Consider the following 18630-nt stretch of genomic DNA (forward strand, 5'->3'; position numbering starts at 1 on the left):
GAATGCCACAGGGACAATGAGACTCTGGGGAAAGCTCTGGAGAGAGCTCAGTGTGAGTTAAGGAAGGAACTGTGTTGGGGCGGGGGGTTGCTGTTCCAGCGAGGAAGTGTGAGTTAAGGAAAGAAATGGAGGGAGAGGGCCAATGGGCAAGCTGTTACCTCTCTGTTGTGATGTCCACTCTCATAAGAGTATAATTCTTCCTGAAGAAGAATGAGAAGATGGCATTCCCCTTTGGGTCCCTGGAAACTACCAACTTCCGTCGATTCACTCCGGAGTCCCTGGTGGAGATTGAAAAGCGAATTGCTGCCACGCAGGCAGCAAAGAAAGCCAAAGATAAGCACAGGGAGCAGAAGGACCAAGAAGAGAAACCTCGGCCCCAGCTAGACTTGAAAGCTTGCAACCAGCTGCCCAAGTTCTATGGTGAGCTCCCAGCAGAGCTGATTGGGGAGCCCCTGGAGGATCTGGACCCTTTCTACAGCACACACCGGGTAAGGGTGATTGACTGGGAGGCTGTTCTCAGCTCTGGGAGAGGAAGCCTCTGCTCCACCCAGCCTAGGGAGTTCTCCTGACCTGGGTGATGTGGCTGTGAGCTAGACTCAGTTAATGACAAATGTATCCAACTCCCTCTTTGGTACTGTCTTCGCATTTTTATATTTATGGTAGAGACTAATTAAACTCAAATCCTCAAAAGCAACAACAGCTGCTATGAAATTTTAAGAGGAAGTTGGCTGTTCTCTTGGATGACCACTGCCCTAGGATCTCCCATGATGTTGGCTGTCTTTGCAAATGGGAGCAGGGATCCTGAGTCTTGGGGTGGGGGTAGAGTAGAGAAGGGGGTCAGAAATCAGGATGATTTAATGAGTGGTCCTCAAAGTTTGATCTCAGAATCCCTGGGGTTCCTTAAACCCTTTTAGTGGGTTCAGGAGGTCTTATATACTCTCTCTGTCTCACACACACAGTATAAGCAAAAGGGCATAAATAGTAACAAAAACTCTTTGGGGTCCTCAATAATTTTTTTTAACTTTATTTTTTCAGTGTTCCAAGATTCATTGTTTATGCACCACATCCAGTGCTCCATGCAATACGTGCCCTCCTTAATACCCGCCACCAGGTTCACCCATCCTCCCACCCCTACCCCTCTAAAACCTTCAGTTTTTTTCTCAGAGTCCACGGTCTCTCATGGTTTGTCTCCCCCTCCAATTTCCCCCAAAGACCTTCTTTCTCCTCTCCTTCACCCAATGTCCTCCATGTTATTCCTTATGCTCCACAAGTAAGTGAAACCATATGATAATTGACTCTCTCTGCTGAATTTATTCACTCAGCATAATCTCCTCCAGTCCCAGTCCACGTTGATACAAAAGTTGCATATTCATCCTTTCTGATGGAGGCATAATATTCCATAGAGTATAAAAGTCTCCTGAAATCAAAACATTTGAGAACCACTAGTTTAAATGAGAGCTGCTTCATGACAATTCCCCTCTTTGTATTGTGTCTTAGATGTTCCACACAGCAACCTCCCGCCCCAAAAATGATGTTGGGAGTTGGAAAGGATAAGAATCAGCCATCTCAAATATGGTTTATAGAGAAAATAAAAAGACACTAAAATGTCTTTCTCCCTCCTCTCACAGGCCAAGAACCCTCACCTTCCTAGATGCTCAGAGGCAAGCAGTAGAGAGAGGGCTTTACAGGGGAGACCTAGGAGGCAGAGAGCAGGGGGAGCATCCCCGCACCAGGGATGATCCACTAATCAGAAGAGGAATTTAATGCAGCCAGAACCATATCCTCCAGTTGCCAGAATCCTGACCCTGGGGCTGAAGCATCCCACCAGCCCCAGGTCAGACTCCTGCCCACTGGGCACTCTCCGTGGGCTCATCTTGATGCACAGTCAGTCACTGACAGGGCCTGAGGTCTTGCTAGGAGGGTGAGAATGTGGCCCTCAGTCCTTGATCCCCACTACCTCTGTCCCTCCACTTGGCTCTCCACTAATGGATGCATGGTTCCCAGACCTCGTCTTGCTCATAAGCCTGAAATGATACCATTCGTGCTCCAAACCATGATTGTGTGAGGATGCATACTTCTCACTTCAGGTCCACCTTCTGCTTTGTTTTGTTGTAGACGTTTATGGTGCTCAACAAAGGGAGGACCATTTCACGGTTTAGTGCCACTCGGGCCCTGTGGTTATTCAGTCCTTTCAACCTGATCAGAAGAACAGCCATCAAAGTGTCTGTCCACTCATATCCTTTGCACTGTTGTTTCTTCCACATGACTCCTTTAAAATCAGGCTTTGCCCACTGTGTCCAGCACCTTCTTTAGAGGTTAGCAATATGGGTGTCCTCTAATTGAATCCTGAAACAACAAAATCATTGCATTGAGAGAAAAATGTCTGTGGCTTTAATATGTCCAACACCTGAAAGCTGTCCCAAGACAGAGGAGGTGCTCGTGCAAGCCACAGGTGGGTTTAGACTAGTCTGGACACGCCTGGGCATGTACCACCTAAAAAAATGTCCTACTTATGAATGAGCTTTGCTGATATACAGAGCACATTCTTACCATGTGAGACGGTCTCATCTCACAATATAATAACCAACAAGAGGGCCCCGAAGCTTCTTTGGCTTTTGAAATAGGCATGGGTTGTTACTCTGTGCCCTAGCCATGATGAGGACCGGCTGTTCATTGGGCAAAAGAGCAGCACCTGCCAGAGAACAAAGAGGACAGACCACAATGGGCAAAGCATAGATTGTCTCAGTGGGACCCCACCGGTCACAGACACTGCTAATATCCCAAGTTACCCCCAAACTACTAGCAGGCTACTAAGTTCCGTAGTCCAAAAAAATGTTAATAGTTCAAGGTTCATGCCATTGGGGAATATAGTAATGATTAGAGAAAAATCGGTCAAATGTCTGTATTATAATAACAGCTTTAGGTACCTTCAGAATCTGCCTCTAGTTTTTGTTTTGTTTTGTTTTGTTTTGTTTTTCAAGGCAAGCCAAACTAGGACAAAAAAGAGACTTTGGCTTCGTTTCCAAGGATCTTCCCTGGTGACTGTCCAAATTGGAAGTTCCTAATGACAAATTCAGCCCTGGCTTCCAGGAGGTTGATTTGCAAGAACAGCCTTGCCTCAGCTGCCTGACAGATGGTAGCCAGCCTCTTCTTGGGAGGCTCCAGTAAAAGGAGCTCTCTCCCCCCACTCTGGGGCAGCTTGCTGGATTGCTGACAGCATTCAGTGAGCTGATAGCTCTGGCAAAGAGTCATCTCAAAAATGAAACTGCACTGCTCCATGTAGTTTGCACTACATTTTCCTTTTACATGTTTTATCTTTATGGCCAAGCAGTGGGAGTTATATTTTCTTAATTCAATCTTGAATTTTCTGATCTTATAGAAAGGTATTTAGTGGTAATAGTAGGCTACCGTTTGCTAAATACCTCCTAAGTGTCATCACTGTCGTAGGTACAGAAAACTTTGAAGAAGAGATTTGCATCCCCATCTTACAGATGATGAAACTGTTACTCAAAGGAATTAAATAAATTGTCCAAAGTCACAGATTCAGGTAAGAGGCCCAGCCTGTACCCTGCTTAGAACAGTATCAGCAATAAGGAAATAGGCAGTTAAGGGAAATGAACTGAGGTAACTTATTCTCTCAGTATGTCATCTCTACTTGGGTTTTTTTTAAACATATCCAATTACATAAAAATTACCAATAAAGAAAAACAGCAAATATACAAACTCCTCTCCACACATCCTGGTTCAGTTACATCTTAATTATCTGTAAGAAACAGCTAATTAGAAATGAAATCCCTTTAAAGAATCAAGTGACCGGTGAATAATCTTTTCATCTTGAGATTTGATGAATCATAATTGCTGGATGGAGTCATAGCTGGACAGAAAAGCTCTTAGGTGTCTCCTTCTCACAAAGCCTGTATTTATATATTTAAATCTTATGAACTTGGTAGCTCCACTCCAAAAGATATTCTTCAAGGTATGTAATTCTAAGTGTCCTATTATTAATATTTCACCAAAATTATAATTCTAATCAAATTTGCTATGAATGTTTCCACAAGTAATAGTGTATGTAATACATTACCTTTAAAGGTTTGTGAAGTTGGAGATATGATTTTAATTTAATCCTTGGGTTAGCATTTTCCCCCATATGAACACATTTCTTAATTTAATTGCAAGTCAACAGGAAAATGTGGTTTAATTAGCAGAATTTCCCTTTTCAAAATAGATGTGTTCCTAAGTAACTGTAAAACAGGGCACACTAAAGACATTTACAGAAAACTAAAATAGATTTAAATACTTCTGCTCAAACTGAAATTATGAAAGATGAGTGGTTCACTCTCTCTGTAGGTCAAGCTTATCTTCAGGCTTTGTTTTTCTTTAGGACGTAATTGTTAGGAACCCAAGCTGGTCCTGAGAAAAATGTCCTATGGGGGAAATTTTTCTTTGGGTTTTCTCCACCAACATTTCTTCCCATCAGGTTTCCACTCACCTTCTTCAGTGTCACCTTCCCCTTGTGGTAATCCCGTGGTTCAACCTTGAATATTCTCATCTCTGATTAGAAAGAATTCTCCATCCCAGCCTAATTCTATCTGGAATTTTCTCCTTGAAGCAGCATTTTACATCCCTGTGCCTGCCCCCACCATTTCTAGCCAGAGGCCCATTTCCTCAGTGCGACTGATCTCAGCTAAGTGGGGAAAACCGTCTGACTCAACTAATTCCCATGACAGCTGGTAACCCTCCCTTTACCCCTAACTTCCTAGAAGTAGTCTCTTTGTCTTTTAGGAAAAAAGAGACACTTCCTGGACAAAATTTCAGGCTACATTGTATCAGGAAGTGAAGGTGTCAAGGCAGAAGGACATTTTGGAGAAAGGATTCTTGTTTTCTTCCATCTTGCTGAGGGTTCTGTTGGTAAAGGGGGTCACATCTCAGCACCATATAGCTAACTAACTTGTATGGCCTTGGAAAAATTATTTAAGTTTTCCAGCCTGTTTTACAAAGTATAGATATAATATTTACATACAAGTTCGGTTGTATTAGAAATAATGTGAATGAAGTAACCAGCCCAGCATAGGCACTCAGTAAATGTTAGCAGCTGTTTTGTGATAAGATCGAAAAGCTGATCCTAGGTAAAAGCTATGAATTTAATCATTCAGCATCAAGGTGATTAGAGGTGACATCAGAGAAACATGGCAACTCTCAGCTTTTCCTTAACACAGTCTGCTCAGGTGGTTCAGTCTATTTATTACCGTCACTATTTTGGTCAATTGTGTGGGCATGACCCAAACTGAGCTTCCAGAAAGAATCGAGTAAGTAGACTTGCTGTCGCTGTCATACCTGGGCCTCCTCTTTCTGTCCTTCTGTTCCTTCACTTGGCTGCTTTTTTCTTTTATTTTTCCTGCCGGTCTCATTTGAGTATTGCACGCTTTGGGGTGGTTAGATATTTCCTTTTCTGTGGACTTTGGTGCATAAACACACATGTGATTTTCAACTGTGGAGAACTGTCAGTTGTTGGTTCTCAACCTTGGAATCCCCTGGGGAGATTTTAAAAACATTAATGCCTGGGTCTCAGTCCCAGAGAGTCTGATTTCATGGGTCTGGGGTGGTCTGGGCAAACGAGCTTCCCCATTTGCCTGCTGCATTCGCCTGCTAGGTGCACACATGAACCAAGTTTAGAGATGGCCTACTCTGAGAGGCAGGCGCAAAACCGAGACAGAAAGAAGAACAAATGGTTCTGGAACATATTCAGAAAATTACCCATGAATAAAGCTGTTTATGTTATCATGGCTCATATACTTCAAAGTGACCTTAATATTCCTGAGAGTATTCTCTTTCCCTGGGTTTGCAGATGGAACCTCTGCAGTTTGGGAACATAGGAACTTTCCATAAACTCCTGCACCAACAAATCCGGGAGGGGTGCCCCCAGCTCAGCGTAAGACTGATGTACATTTGCCTCAATAATAGGAACTCTGTAGAAATTTCTTTTTTGAACTTCTAAATTTTTTTTAAAAATTTTTGCTGGTCATAACATTAATACATGCCACAACAGAAAATACACTTGACCCTTGGGCAATATAGGTTTACACTGTGTGGATCCACTTTTACATGAATTTTATAAAAATAAGTATACTACAGTACTATCAATGTATTTTCTCTTCCTTAGGATTTTCTTAGTAACATTTTCTTTTTCTAGCTTATTTTACTGTAAGAAGACAGTATATAATACATATAACATACAAAATATGTGCTAATTGACTGTTGATGTTATTGAAAGGCTTCCTGTCAACAGAATGCTGTTAATAGTTAAGTTTTGGGGGAGGCAAAACTTATATGTGGGTTTTTACTGTATGGGAGGTGTCAGGACCTTTAACCTCTAAGTTGTTCAAGGGTCCACCATATGTTGTATTTCTATTAATAGATTAAAGAAGGCTAATCAGGTGGTCACCTTAACTGATGCTAACAAATCATTTGATAAAGTTTAATATCTGCTTATAATTAGAAATACCAAGAAAAGAAGGAATAGAAGGGAATTGCTGCACTCTGATAAAGGGTAATTACTTTGAAGGAAGTAACAAACAGCATGCTTAATTGTGAAACATGGCCAGCTTTCCCTTTGAGATCAGAAACAAAAAGAAAGAAAGGGAGGATGTCAATTTCATCAGTCCTATTTAACTTTGTAAATGAGAGCCCAGCCAGCATAGTAAGGGAAGGAAAAGAAAAAAATATATATAAGAATAAGAAAAGTAGCAAAGATGCCATGATCTACAGATAATACAACTGCATGATACAACAGCCAATATAATCTAGAGATAAACTATTAAAGTTAACAAGACAGTATAGAAAGGTAGCTGGGTACAAGTTAATATACATAAATTAATTACATATTTATATACTAGCAACAAACAGAAAATAACCAGGTTTTTAAAAATATCAGTTACACTGCTGTTTTAAAATATCAAGTATCTAGAAAGAGGATTATCAAAGTATGAATAAGATCTCTACAAAGAAAATTACGAAAAATATTGAGTAATATTACAGAAAACCCAATAAATGGAGAGATGTATTATATTCCTGGATTTGAAGTCACAATATTTTAAGACTCCCCAAAATAGCTAATAAATTTAATATGAGCCCAATCAAAATCCCAATAGGCTTTTTTTTTTTTTGTATTACTCAACAACCTGACTCAAAGATTTATATAAAATTGTAAAGAGCAAATTATAACCAAGATACTTCTGAGGAAGAAAAACAAGGTGGGAAAAGAGAACTGGCCCTCAGGATGTTAGAATGTATTATAAAGGTCTAATCATTGAAAATGTGTGTGACTGGGGTTGGATTAGTCAGACTAGCGGGACAGAATTGTTGGCTCATCAACAGGCCAGTGCACATACAGACATTGAATTTGTGCTGAAGGTGGCACTGTGGAACAGTGGGGAAAAGGCAGTTCTCAATAAATGATGCTGAAGAATTAGGAATCTTAATAGAAAAATTACTTTGCTCATCACAGCAAGTGTCCTCTTTAATGCCCATAACCCATTAAGCCCTTCTCCCCATGCACCTCCCCTCCAGCAACCCTCAGTTTGTTTCCTAGAGTTCAGCATTTCTTATGGTTTGCCTCCCTCTCATTTTTTATCTTATTTTATTTTTCCTTCCCTTCCCCCTTGTTCATCTGTTTCATTTCTTAAATTCCACATATGAATGAAACCATATGGTATTTGTCTTCCTTTGACTGACTTATTGCTTAGCATAATACCCTCTAGTTCCAGCCATATCGTTTCAAATGGCAAGATTTCTTTCTTTTTGATGGCTGAGTAATATTCCATTATGTGTGTGTGTGTGTGTGTGTGTGTGTGTGCGCGCGCGCACGCAATTAACACACACACCACACACACAAACACACATATATATCTCGTCTTCTTTATCTATTCATCTGTCACTGGACATCTGGGCTCTTTCCATATTTTGGCTATTGTGGACATTGCTGTTATAAACATTGGGGTGCCTGTGCCTATTTGAATCACTATTTTTGTATCCTTTGGATAAATACCTAATAATGCAATTGTTGGGTTATAAGGTAGCTTTATTTGCAACTTTTTTGAGGAAACTCTATGCTGTTTTCCACAGTGGCTACACCAGTTTGCATTCCCACCAACAGTGTAAGAAGGTTTGTCCTTTTTCTGCATCCTCACCAACATCTGTTGTTTCCTGAGTTGTTAGTTTTAGCCCTTCTGACCAGTGTGAGGCAGTATCTTATTGTGATTTTGATTTGTATTTCCCTGATGCAAGTGATGTTGAACTTTTTTGTGTGTGTCTGTTAGTCATTTTTATGTCTTCTTTGGAGAAACATCTGATGAATCACTAAATTCTATCCCCAAAACTAATAATATACTATATGTTAATTAAATTGAATTTAAATTTTTTAAAAAAGAAAAATTACTTTGAACATCCAACTTTATGCCACATACAAGAATCAATTCTAGGTAGATTAAAATCTAAGTTTCCTTGTGAAAGATGAAAACATAAATATTTTAGGGGAAAAATGAGAATTTCTGATGACCTCAGTTTAGAGAGAGATTTATTACATGTGGCACAAGAAGCAGTAACCATAGAGGAAAAAACGGATACATTTTTGCACACTAAAATTAAGTATTTACGTTCATCAGAAGACAACTTTGTAAGAGCGAGAAAGCAAGCTTACTGAGGAGGAGATATTTGCAACACGTGTACCTAAAAAGTGTTTATATCCAGAAGACGATCCCTACAAATCAGTTAGAAACACATCAGAGCAACCAATTTTGAAACAAGCAAAAAATTTGTATAGATATTTCACAAAAGCAGAAACCCAAATGATCAATTAACATAAAAATTTTCTTAATCTTTTTCTTAATCAAGGAAATGTGATTTAAAATTACACAGAGAGATTATTTTAAATGCATCAGATGAGGGAAATTTAAAATTTTGACAATATCAAGTATTAAGAAAGATATGAAATAACAGAAACTCATATACTGCTGGTGGGAATGTAAATTTGTCCAACCTCTTTGGAGATCAATGGATATCATCAAATACAGGTGCAGACACACATAGACTGTAATTATTAATTAAACTCTTAGATACATAAAATGCTCAACAGAAATATGTGTGGGCACCAAGATAGAGCTATGAGAAAGTTTATGAACACTGCCCATAGAAAGCCCCAATTGGAAACAACCTAAATGTCCAAAAATTTTGGAATATGTTAAACATCTCTCTTACATTCTTAAAATGGGGTAATGTACAGCAATGAAAATGAATAAACTATAGTTCCACAAAACAGAGATGAAAAAGGCCAGACACAAAAGAGTGCATAAGTATGACTCCATTTATGCAAAATCCAAAAACAAGCAGAAATTAACTATTCTGTTTAGACATGCTTACTTAGAAGCTCAAAAATATAAATAAAACCTCTAAGACAGAGGAAGGAGGACATAATTGGGAAGGGGCTTGTGGGGTGTTTACAATGTTCCATTTAGTGACATGAATAGTTATCTCACGGCCACTATGGACTGGATTATGTCTACCTAAATCCACACGTGGAAGGCCTAACCCACGTGATATACTGGAGAAAGGGCCTTTAAGGACAGTGCTATGGTTCAAAGAGGTCAGGAGGGCAGAGCCATGACCCAGTAGAACTGGTGTCCTTGTACGAAAGGGAATGGAGCCCAGAACTCTCTCTGCCATATGAGGACACAGTAAGAAATCAATCCTTAGCAAGCCAAGAAGAGGGTTCTCACCAGAGCCTCTCCAGGAGGCACCCTCATCTCCAATTTCCAGCCACTAGAACCATGAGAAGTCAATTTCTGTACTTTAACCACTCTATGGTACATTGTTATGGTAGACCGAGCTAATACACAAGTGTTCATTTTATAATGAATTTATAATTCATGTGCATTTCTATTATGCACATTACATATCACAATAAATAGCTTAAAAACAAAATGATTTTTTATAAATGGCCATTGCATAAAATGCAGACTACTGAAAAATATAAATCAGAAGAGAGGAGGTAGAGAAATCACTGTCAGTATTTCAGGTTATTATCTTCTCTCCCTCTCTTAGTCTTTCTCTCTCTCTCTCTTTCTATTGTGTGTGTGTGTGTGTGTGTGTGTATACATATATATACATATATATATGTACATATATCTATTTGAAGATCTAATTGGCTTTATCAAATGATTCATGCACCAGGCAGCAGCTCATCTAGCAAGCAGAGAGGCACTGAGAGGAGTTGTACAAAATGGAAGTTTTCATAGGTAGGAGGGTGGGGGCAAGAAAGTTATTAGCAAAAGAAAAAGATTCTTCCAGAGGGGGCAGTTTGCTAGGGGAAAAAACAAGGTGTCTTCTCATGCAGGATACCTCATCTTTTTTGGGGGGATGAAGAGGACCCTAGTGGCAGACTCTTAGATGCCAATGGAAAGAACAATTTCCTGATTGACCAGTCAAGGCCCTATTTCCAGGGGAGGCTGAAACTGCCAATAGATTGGGTTTTAAGCCCCCATTTGGGAACTCAGTCTAAGTGGTACCCTTTTGGGTCTGCAGTTTTCTTGACTATATATAGGCTGAGATTGTATAGCATGTAAAATCTCTATCCTTATTTTGAACTTTTAATGCAAAGCATTTTCTCTCAAAAGTAAGAGTTATTTGGGGATTATGGTTAAATATGGAAGATAGCATGCATATGTTTTACCCCAACCCTCTCAAAACGCCAATAAAATGACAGCATGGGAAAAGAACGGTATAAATATACAAGAACAAAGAGGGGGAAAGAAAAGCGCAGAGGACAAAGATGTCATAACAATCTCGGAGGGCCAAAAGTGGCCGGAGGCCTGGTAAACGACTCAGCACATCGGGGCTTGTTAACCAAGGTAGTTAACAAGAGGGATAAAAATGACGATCAAGGCATTTTACCCCTAAAACCTCAGAGGCCCTGAAAATGTGAACATGATACAAATAGCAATAAGAGGAAAGAGGAAAGAACGTGGGAGCAGAGTATGTTCACTTACTGCTGCTTCTGTAATAGCAAGGAGTTAAAGAGTGTTCTTTAAAGTAGATAAATCAAGGAATGAAAAATAATTATATTTGACAGTACAAAGGTTAGCACAAAAAAAATACAACTAAGTACAATCAGATGATGCATAAAACAGAGGGGAAAAGAAAATTGCCAAATGGAATGTAAAGAGATAGCATACTAAGGGTGATAGATCACACCCGTTTCAGTTATAATTATGAATTTACAAAGGCAACTGCTAGATTTAAAATATAATCTGTTCTAAGTTTCGAATCACACACACAAAAAGCAAATAAAACATACCAGACAATGAAATATTTTTTAAAACTATTAAATACATAACTTAAAGTTACATAAACAAAGATCAAACAACTCTGTCATGTTAATAAATATAAATGGATTGGACTTATCTGTTGTCTTCACACATATTCATATACAACAAAGCAATAGCCAATTTTATGTTGAATAAAATATACTGCTCCAGGTGTTGCAGAAAGGTCAAAATTAATGAATGGACAAAGATATAAGCCAAGGCACACAAAAAGAGCAGGAAGTCAGATGTGAATATCAAAAAAGGTGGTATTTAGGCCCACAGTCATTAAACAGGATAAAAATGACACTTCGTAACGCTAAATAATCCAAAACAGTAACCTATATCTTTGCAATAAGTAATATGGCAACAATGTTCATAAATTGAAAATTATGACACTATAAGGGAAATAAAAACATTACAAGGCTTAGAAAGTGTAATTAATTCTTTCAGCTCATGACAGATCAAGTGTATAAAAAAGTATGTAAAGATCTAGATGACCTGAAAAATTATTAAGACACATCTGATTCATATATATCAAGCTGTATTCCCTAAAAAATAGAGAATATACCTCCAAACAAATTGGCCAAATATTAAATCACAACAAAACCTCAAATAGCTCCAAAAAAGTAAAAAGATTAGAAACATCCTCTGATCACACAGCAATAAAGTAAAAACAAAATTAGGGGGAAAAAAGACCTTTCCATTTAGAAATGTTAAAAACCTTTCAACTCTCAGGTTTAAAAAAAAATAGTACAAACTAAAGTTATAGAATTTCTAGGGAAGAAAAAATTTAAAAAGCACTTTATTTAGAACCTATAGAGTACAGTTAAAGATATTCAGGGGATAATCCATAGAATTAAAGCAGAGAATATTTACTTCAGTACAAAATGAAAAGAATTATTTAAGCACCTAATATAAAACCAGAAAAAGAACAATAAATGAAAGGAAAACTGGAAGAAAAATTAATAATTTCAAAGAAAAACTTAACGAGTTAAGAAATAGTAAAACAGGGGCACCTGGGTGGCTCCATCAGTTATACATCTGTTTTTTTTATTTCAGCTCAGGTCATGATCTCAGGATCCTGGGAACAAACCCCACTTTGGCCTCCATGCTCATTGTGGAGTCTGCTTGGGATTCTCTCTCAGCCTCTCCCTCTACCCCTCCCCCAGCTCATGCTCTCTCTCTCTCTATTTCTCTCTAAAATAAATAAATAAAATCTTTGGGGAAAAAAAGAAATAGAAAAACAGTAGAAATAATGAATCCAAAAGCTGTTAAAAAATATGTGTGTGAGATCTTTATACTGAAGGATAACAAAACACAACTGAGAGAAATTTTAAAGTATCAAATAAATTTAGCAATATCTTATGTTCAAGGATTAGACAACTCACCAGCTGTTAAAATGCCAGTGCTGCCCAAATTAACCTATAGATCTATGATCCATAATCTATAGATTCGATAAAGTCCCAGTGAAAATCCTAGCAGTTCTGTAGGAACCGAATAGATTTTGCTTACATGGATGAAGCAAAATTTACTTAACTATTATCCTATTGATAGGCACTTATGTGACCCTAATCAACATAATCTCCATATTCTGCAATCTTGATTCTTCAGTGAGTATCCTTCCTTACACACACATCTTTGAACACATAACACTGGTACCTGTGAGAGATGAATTCTCAGAAGTGGAGTTGCTGGGTTAATTTTGAAATATTACCAAATTGTTTTTCAAAGCTGTGCCAATTTCCATTCCCACTATTATTAAATTCACTCTTTATCATATTTCATATGAACTGCATTGTTGACAAAACTTCCTTTATAATCACACTTTGAAAAAAAGTCTCATTTCTAGAAATGTCTGCGGCAGGGATGGGATAATGTTCAGTATCTTTGGCCCCATTAAGATGATCAGATTCCAGATTTTATTTTTGAGAGGCAAACTGATAACAGCCACTGGTTGTTTACTATGTTGCTGGGAGCCCAAAGGAAAAGGGTAAATGTTCCTGGCATAGCCTGGGACTACAAAGATCGTGCTGTGTATTCTTTTTTTTTTTTTTTTTTTTTTCGTGCTGTGTATTCTTGAGTAGAAATGAGATCATAGCCAGTGAGGAATCAGAAGCCGGTCCTATCACCATGTTCTTGATATAGTGTTTTGGACACAAGCAGTTCCCATCCCTTATCTCCCCTCCTAGCCATGATAGCTCCCTGAAACATTAGCTTTGCACTGCTACCTGCTGGTAAAGATAGGCTCCTGCCTTTCTGCCTGCCTGCCTATCTGTCTGCCTGTGGGAAGATTTCATATACATATTTCATTTTTAAATCCCTTCTTGGGCTCTGAAAGAAACTAGAGATTCACTGCAGCCAAAAAGGGGGAGGATATATCAGATTGGGCCCCAGATTCCTGGAGATAAAAAATGCAGAAGGATGTCCCACCATCCTCACCCTCTGAGCTCACGTAGAATCACTGAAGGGGTCCTTTGATAGCCCTGGGACACCCATCACTAACCATACTGAGAATCTGGAGAAACAGTTGACAAAATACAGCAATTTGGTTGCAGGAAAAAGCACAGTGGAAAGATAAATGTTTTCTCACCTGGAAAAAACACATGAAATGAAACAGAACCTGTGGTGAACAGGGAAAGTTACATGCGTGAAGTACAGTTTTGTGATTTTCAGGTGTACACGAATAACATCACATTGTATGCACACTCTAGCTGATACTTTTTAAATCAACCTTATGTTTTCGAGATGGGTTTAAGTGGATACATGTAGACCTAGTTCATTCATTTTTTACTGCTATATAATATTCCATAAAGGTTTTCTGTATTTTCTTCTAAAAGTCCTAGTATTTCTTTTTACATTTAGATATTTCATCCCCTGCTAGACTTTAATGTGTATGCACATGGCTTGAGATAGGCTTCTGAGATTTTTCTGTATGGATTATCCCAACACCATTTTTAATGGATCATCATTCCCTGAGTGATTCCTTTTACTCCCTCTGTCATGCACCAGATTCTTGTGCATGCTCAGGTCTGTTTCTCCTGGGCATTGATTTGATTACTCCATCAGGAGTAACCTGATTGATTTGTTACTCCCTCAGGAGACCACACAGGTCTAAATGTTTGATAATAAAATTTGACCTGTTGGTGAGAACTCCCCTCCTTTTTTACCTTCTTGAAAATTATTAGTCCTTCTCTTTACTTTTCTATAATTTAAGGGTCATATTTTCAAGCTTTTTCCTTACAAGTCTGTTGTAACTTTGATTGTAAATCCGCTGAATTTATTGATTACCACTGGAAGAACTGCCACATTTATGATATCAAGACTTCCCTCATATCAGCGTGGGGTATCTCCCAATTTACACAGGCCTTATTTTATATTCTTCTGTAATATTGTCTTATGTAAAGTTCTTACGTTTCTTATCCTTAGGTATATTATTATCACTTTGGTCATCCTTTTGAATATTTATTTTTATTTTAGCAATAAAATAATGTCTGCATACTGGTTTAATGTCTACATACTGGTTTTGCATCCAGCAACCTCGCTGAACTGAACAAGTTCAACATTTTTCTATAGATTAGCTTGAGTTTTCTATTTAAACAATTACATTATCTGCAAATAATGATGAACTTTTTTCTTTATGAGTCTTATATGACTTGTTTGTTTTTCCTATCTTTTCAAACTGGCTGCACATTCAGCACATTGCTGAACTGAAGCTACAATAGTGAGCATATTTCTTTTGCCATTGATTTTAAAGAGTATGCTTTTAATTTTCACTAATACCAGGGTGACTATAGGATTCTCATAATTAGCCTTTATCAAGTTAGGGGAATTTCTTTCCACTCTTGATTTGTTAAAAGTTTCTTTATGAATGGTTTCTATCAATATTTCTATTTCATTAAGATTATCTTTCATTTGTTAATATAGTAGGTTACATTAATAAATTTTCCAATCTAGTTTTAATAGTTCCAGCTTGATCATTGCTGGATTCAACTTGCCAGTATTTCATTTGATCTGTCTTGGTAAATGAGGCTGATTTATAATCTTCTCTCGTAAGTTGTCTCTTTGGGCTGCTTTTCCACATCTCCGCCTCACTATTTTCCTTCTGTATTGTCCCTGGGAACTTCAAAGTCTTCTCACTCTTTTGCATAGTAATTCAGGTATCTTCCTCCCCTATAATGTTCCTTAGCAAGTTACCCAAGGATCTCTGTTGGTCACTAGTCTCTCAGTAGCCTCTAAATCATTTCACAGATAAAAAGGAAAAGCAATGCAGTTCTCCCATGCATAATTTAAAAATCTGAAATGAATGTTAGATATAATTTTCATAGAATTTCTGACTTTTTTATGTTCTTAAAAGCAGTGTATGTGTTCCACAGACTGACAGTTCATGCTGGTTAACATGAAGTTAATCATGTGTAGTTTATCCCAACTAATGTGCTTTATTGTCACCTGACAGTTCCTGTTTACATTTGTTAAACTTGCATTTGTCACTGTTACCCTTGCATTGCATAATATCAATTCAATCAGTTAAAAAAAAATGAATCATTTCAAAAGTGGTTTGCAGAAATACAACAGTGGTGATGAAAATTAAAAAGTACACCTCACAATATGAAGTAAGTTCACGGATATAAATTATGAATAGACTCTGTCATAAATACAAAGTTTGAATCTGAGGCAAGTCATGAGACAAGTGGACAGTTTTATTTTATTATTTACTAATAACATTTTCATCAAATAATACTAAACTACTGAAAGTTCCATATTATTTTCCAAATTACTGAAAGTTCCATATTATTTTCCAACAAATCTTATCAACCTCACTTTTAAACCAGTTGACTATTCCTAGTACAAAAACAAAATTAGATGTGCTGTGGTAACTGCTGTGAATTGTATAAGACTGATGAGTCACAGACCTGTACCTCTGGAACAAATAATACATTATATGTTAATAAAAATAATAAATAAAATAATCACTAAGAAGAAAAAAAAACCAAGAAACTAAATTAGGCTTTCCACTAAAAATGATCAACACTTGATGTTAAAGGTTGAAAAGACATGATAACTGTAGTGTCCTCATTCCTCCTTGAAGTAAAAACAAATACAACTATAACCTTGCTGGTAAGACATGAAACCAGCTTCCAAATCAATGACAAATATTGTAGTTGGAAAGAAAGCAGCAAGCAATTGGTGGAATAGCTTTATCAGAACTACTGGGTTTCTTATAATGCGACTGGCATTTAAAATCAATGACTTACGTATATAAACAAGCAGACATTCCACTTTGTAGTTTTTTTTTAAAAGATTTTATTTATTTATTTCACAGAGAGAGATCACAAGTAGGCAGAGAGACAGGCAGAGAGAGGAAAGGAAGCAGGCTCCCCGCTGAGCAGAGAGCCCGATGCGGGGCTCGATCCCAGGACCCTGAGACCATGACCTGAGCCGAAGGCAGAGGCTTAACCCACTGAGCCACCCAGGTGCCCCTCCACTTTGTAGTTTAATGAAACTATGGATATACCAGTTTTCAGTATACATTCACCATATATGTGAGAAAGAAGTGATCAATGACCTTTGTCTTATTTATCATGCAGCTCTTTTTAAAAGAAGAGATTTCTGGTTTAATTCATTAAAGATTAGCTTGTAAACTTAAAAACGCATGTTAGGGTGTGCACCAAAGTTCATAACAGCATTATTCACAAGAACCAAAAGATGGAAACAGTCTGAATGTCTGTCAATGGCTGAAAAGATAACGAAATGTGATAGATTTATTGATGGACAATGGAATATTATTCAGCATGAAAAATGAATGAGATTCACAGACCTGTACCCCTGAAACAAACAATACATTGTATGTTAATTTTAAAAAAAAGAATGAGATTCTGACACATGCTTCAACACGGATGGACCTTAAAAAACATTATGCTGAGTAAAATTAGCCAGATACAAAAGGACAAATTGTATGACTTGTCTGATTCCACTTATGTGAGTTACATAGAATAGGAATTTATGGAGATAGAAAGTAGAATCAAAGTTTCCAGGGACTAACCGGGGGAGGACTGAGGAGTTGTTTGATGAGTACTGAGTTTCCTTTTGGGATTCTAAAAAAGTTTTGGAGACGGATAGTGGCCGTGGTTGCTCAATGTTGTGAAGACACTTAATGCCACTGAATTGCATGCTTAAAATGGTGACGGCAGTAAATTTTATGTTATGTATGTTTCACCACAGTTGCTTGGGGGGTTTGGGGGGGAAAGACCCACGGAACTTCTTTCTCAATACCCAGTGATTTTCTTCCTCCATTAGGAGTGTCTTTTGCGTATTAAAAATCACATCCAAACCTGGCAACAGAACATAAAGAAATACTTTGTGAGCCAAATGCCACCAGAAAGAGGGTGCGACTCTGTCAGCTACTGTCCCCCGAGTTGAGACCTTTAACCCTCCAGCTTCTGGTGGTGTTAAAGCCTCAGCTTGCGTCCTCTGGTGAAACACTGAAATTAGTCTTCAGAACTCTCTCCATAATTTCTGGATCTGCATTTGATCTGAAAAGCCAGAAATAATCCGTCAAAGCTTCCCAACAACCTATAATTCTGAGTTAAGATTTTCTAATTTAGAAAACATAAAGAGTTGGGGACGGGGGACCAACAAGATATGAAAGCTGACAGCTCAAGCAGCCCTCCAGCCAGATATAGATTTCTTCGTGAATAATTTCAAACACTATTTCCCTCTCACAGATATGAAAAGACATTACCGCTATTCTCTTTTTCATGTGATTTTTACTTTTACATAAAATACAGAGATTTACGGTTTAAAAGGTCACAGAGTTCTACAAAAATTCTAACAAAACAACAATTTCATGCTTCTCATCTCCTTGTCCCTAATCCTGTATTTCCAGAGACGAGCGCTGTCAGCTTTTTTACCTTTTTATCCTGATACTTCCCTCTCTACGATAAGATACTTGTACTGTATTTTTTATTTTTCCACTTTAGATGTTATCTATTGGCTTTCTGTTATGGGGAAAAAAAAGAATTAAGTGTACGCACCCACACGTAATTCCTCTCACGCTTATTTTCATATCGTAGTTAGGTTATCATCTGGGGTTAGGTAATCAGACGATACATACGTCACCTGACTACAGACGCGATTGTGTAATAGTATTGCCAAGCAAATGGCATGACAGCTGTGTCGTGCAGTGTCCTTTGATTACATGCTCCTTTTCGCTTTCTCTAGAGTTAATACAGATTTCATTACTTCATTTGCTCTGCTTTCTATGTCTTTACCCTAA

The 18630-nt window shown here is 37.8% G+C and overlaps 1 protein-coding gene across 3 annotated transcripts in view; it reads left to right on the forward strand.

Moving 5' to 3' along the window:
* The first annotated feature begins 218 nt into the window (after positions 1-218).
* SCN10A (sodium voltage-gated channel alpha subunit 10) overlaps positions 219-18630 on the forward strand; it is a 97929-nt gene continuing 79517 nt past the window's right edge. For all 3 annotated transcript variants that reach the window (XM_047705157.1, XM_047705243.1, XM_047705325.1), the window contains exons 1-3: positions 219-488; positions 2116-2243; positions 5226-5306. In XM_047705157.1, the coding sequence (XP_047561113.1) occupies positions 219-488; positions 2116-2243; positions 5226-5306 (479 nt within the window). The remainder of the gene's footprint in view (positions 489-2115; positions 2244-5225; positions 5307-18630) is intronic.

The sequence above is a fragment of the Lutra lutra genome, chromosome 1 (assembly GCF_902655055.1).
Source record: "Lutra lutra chromosome 1, mLutLut1.2, whole genome shotgun sequence".
Lineage (NCBI taxonomy): Eukaryota > Metazoa > Chordata > Mammalia > Carnivora > Mustelidae > Lutra > Lutra lutra.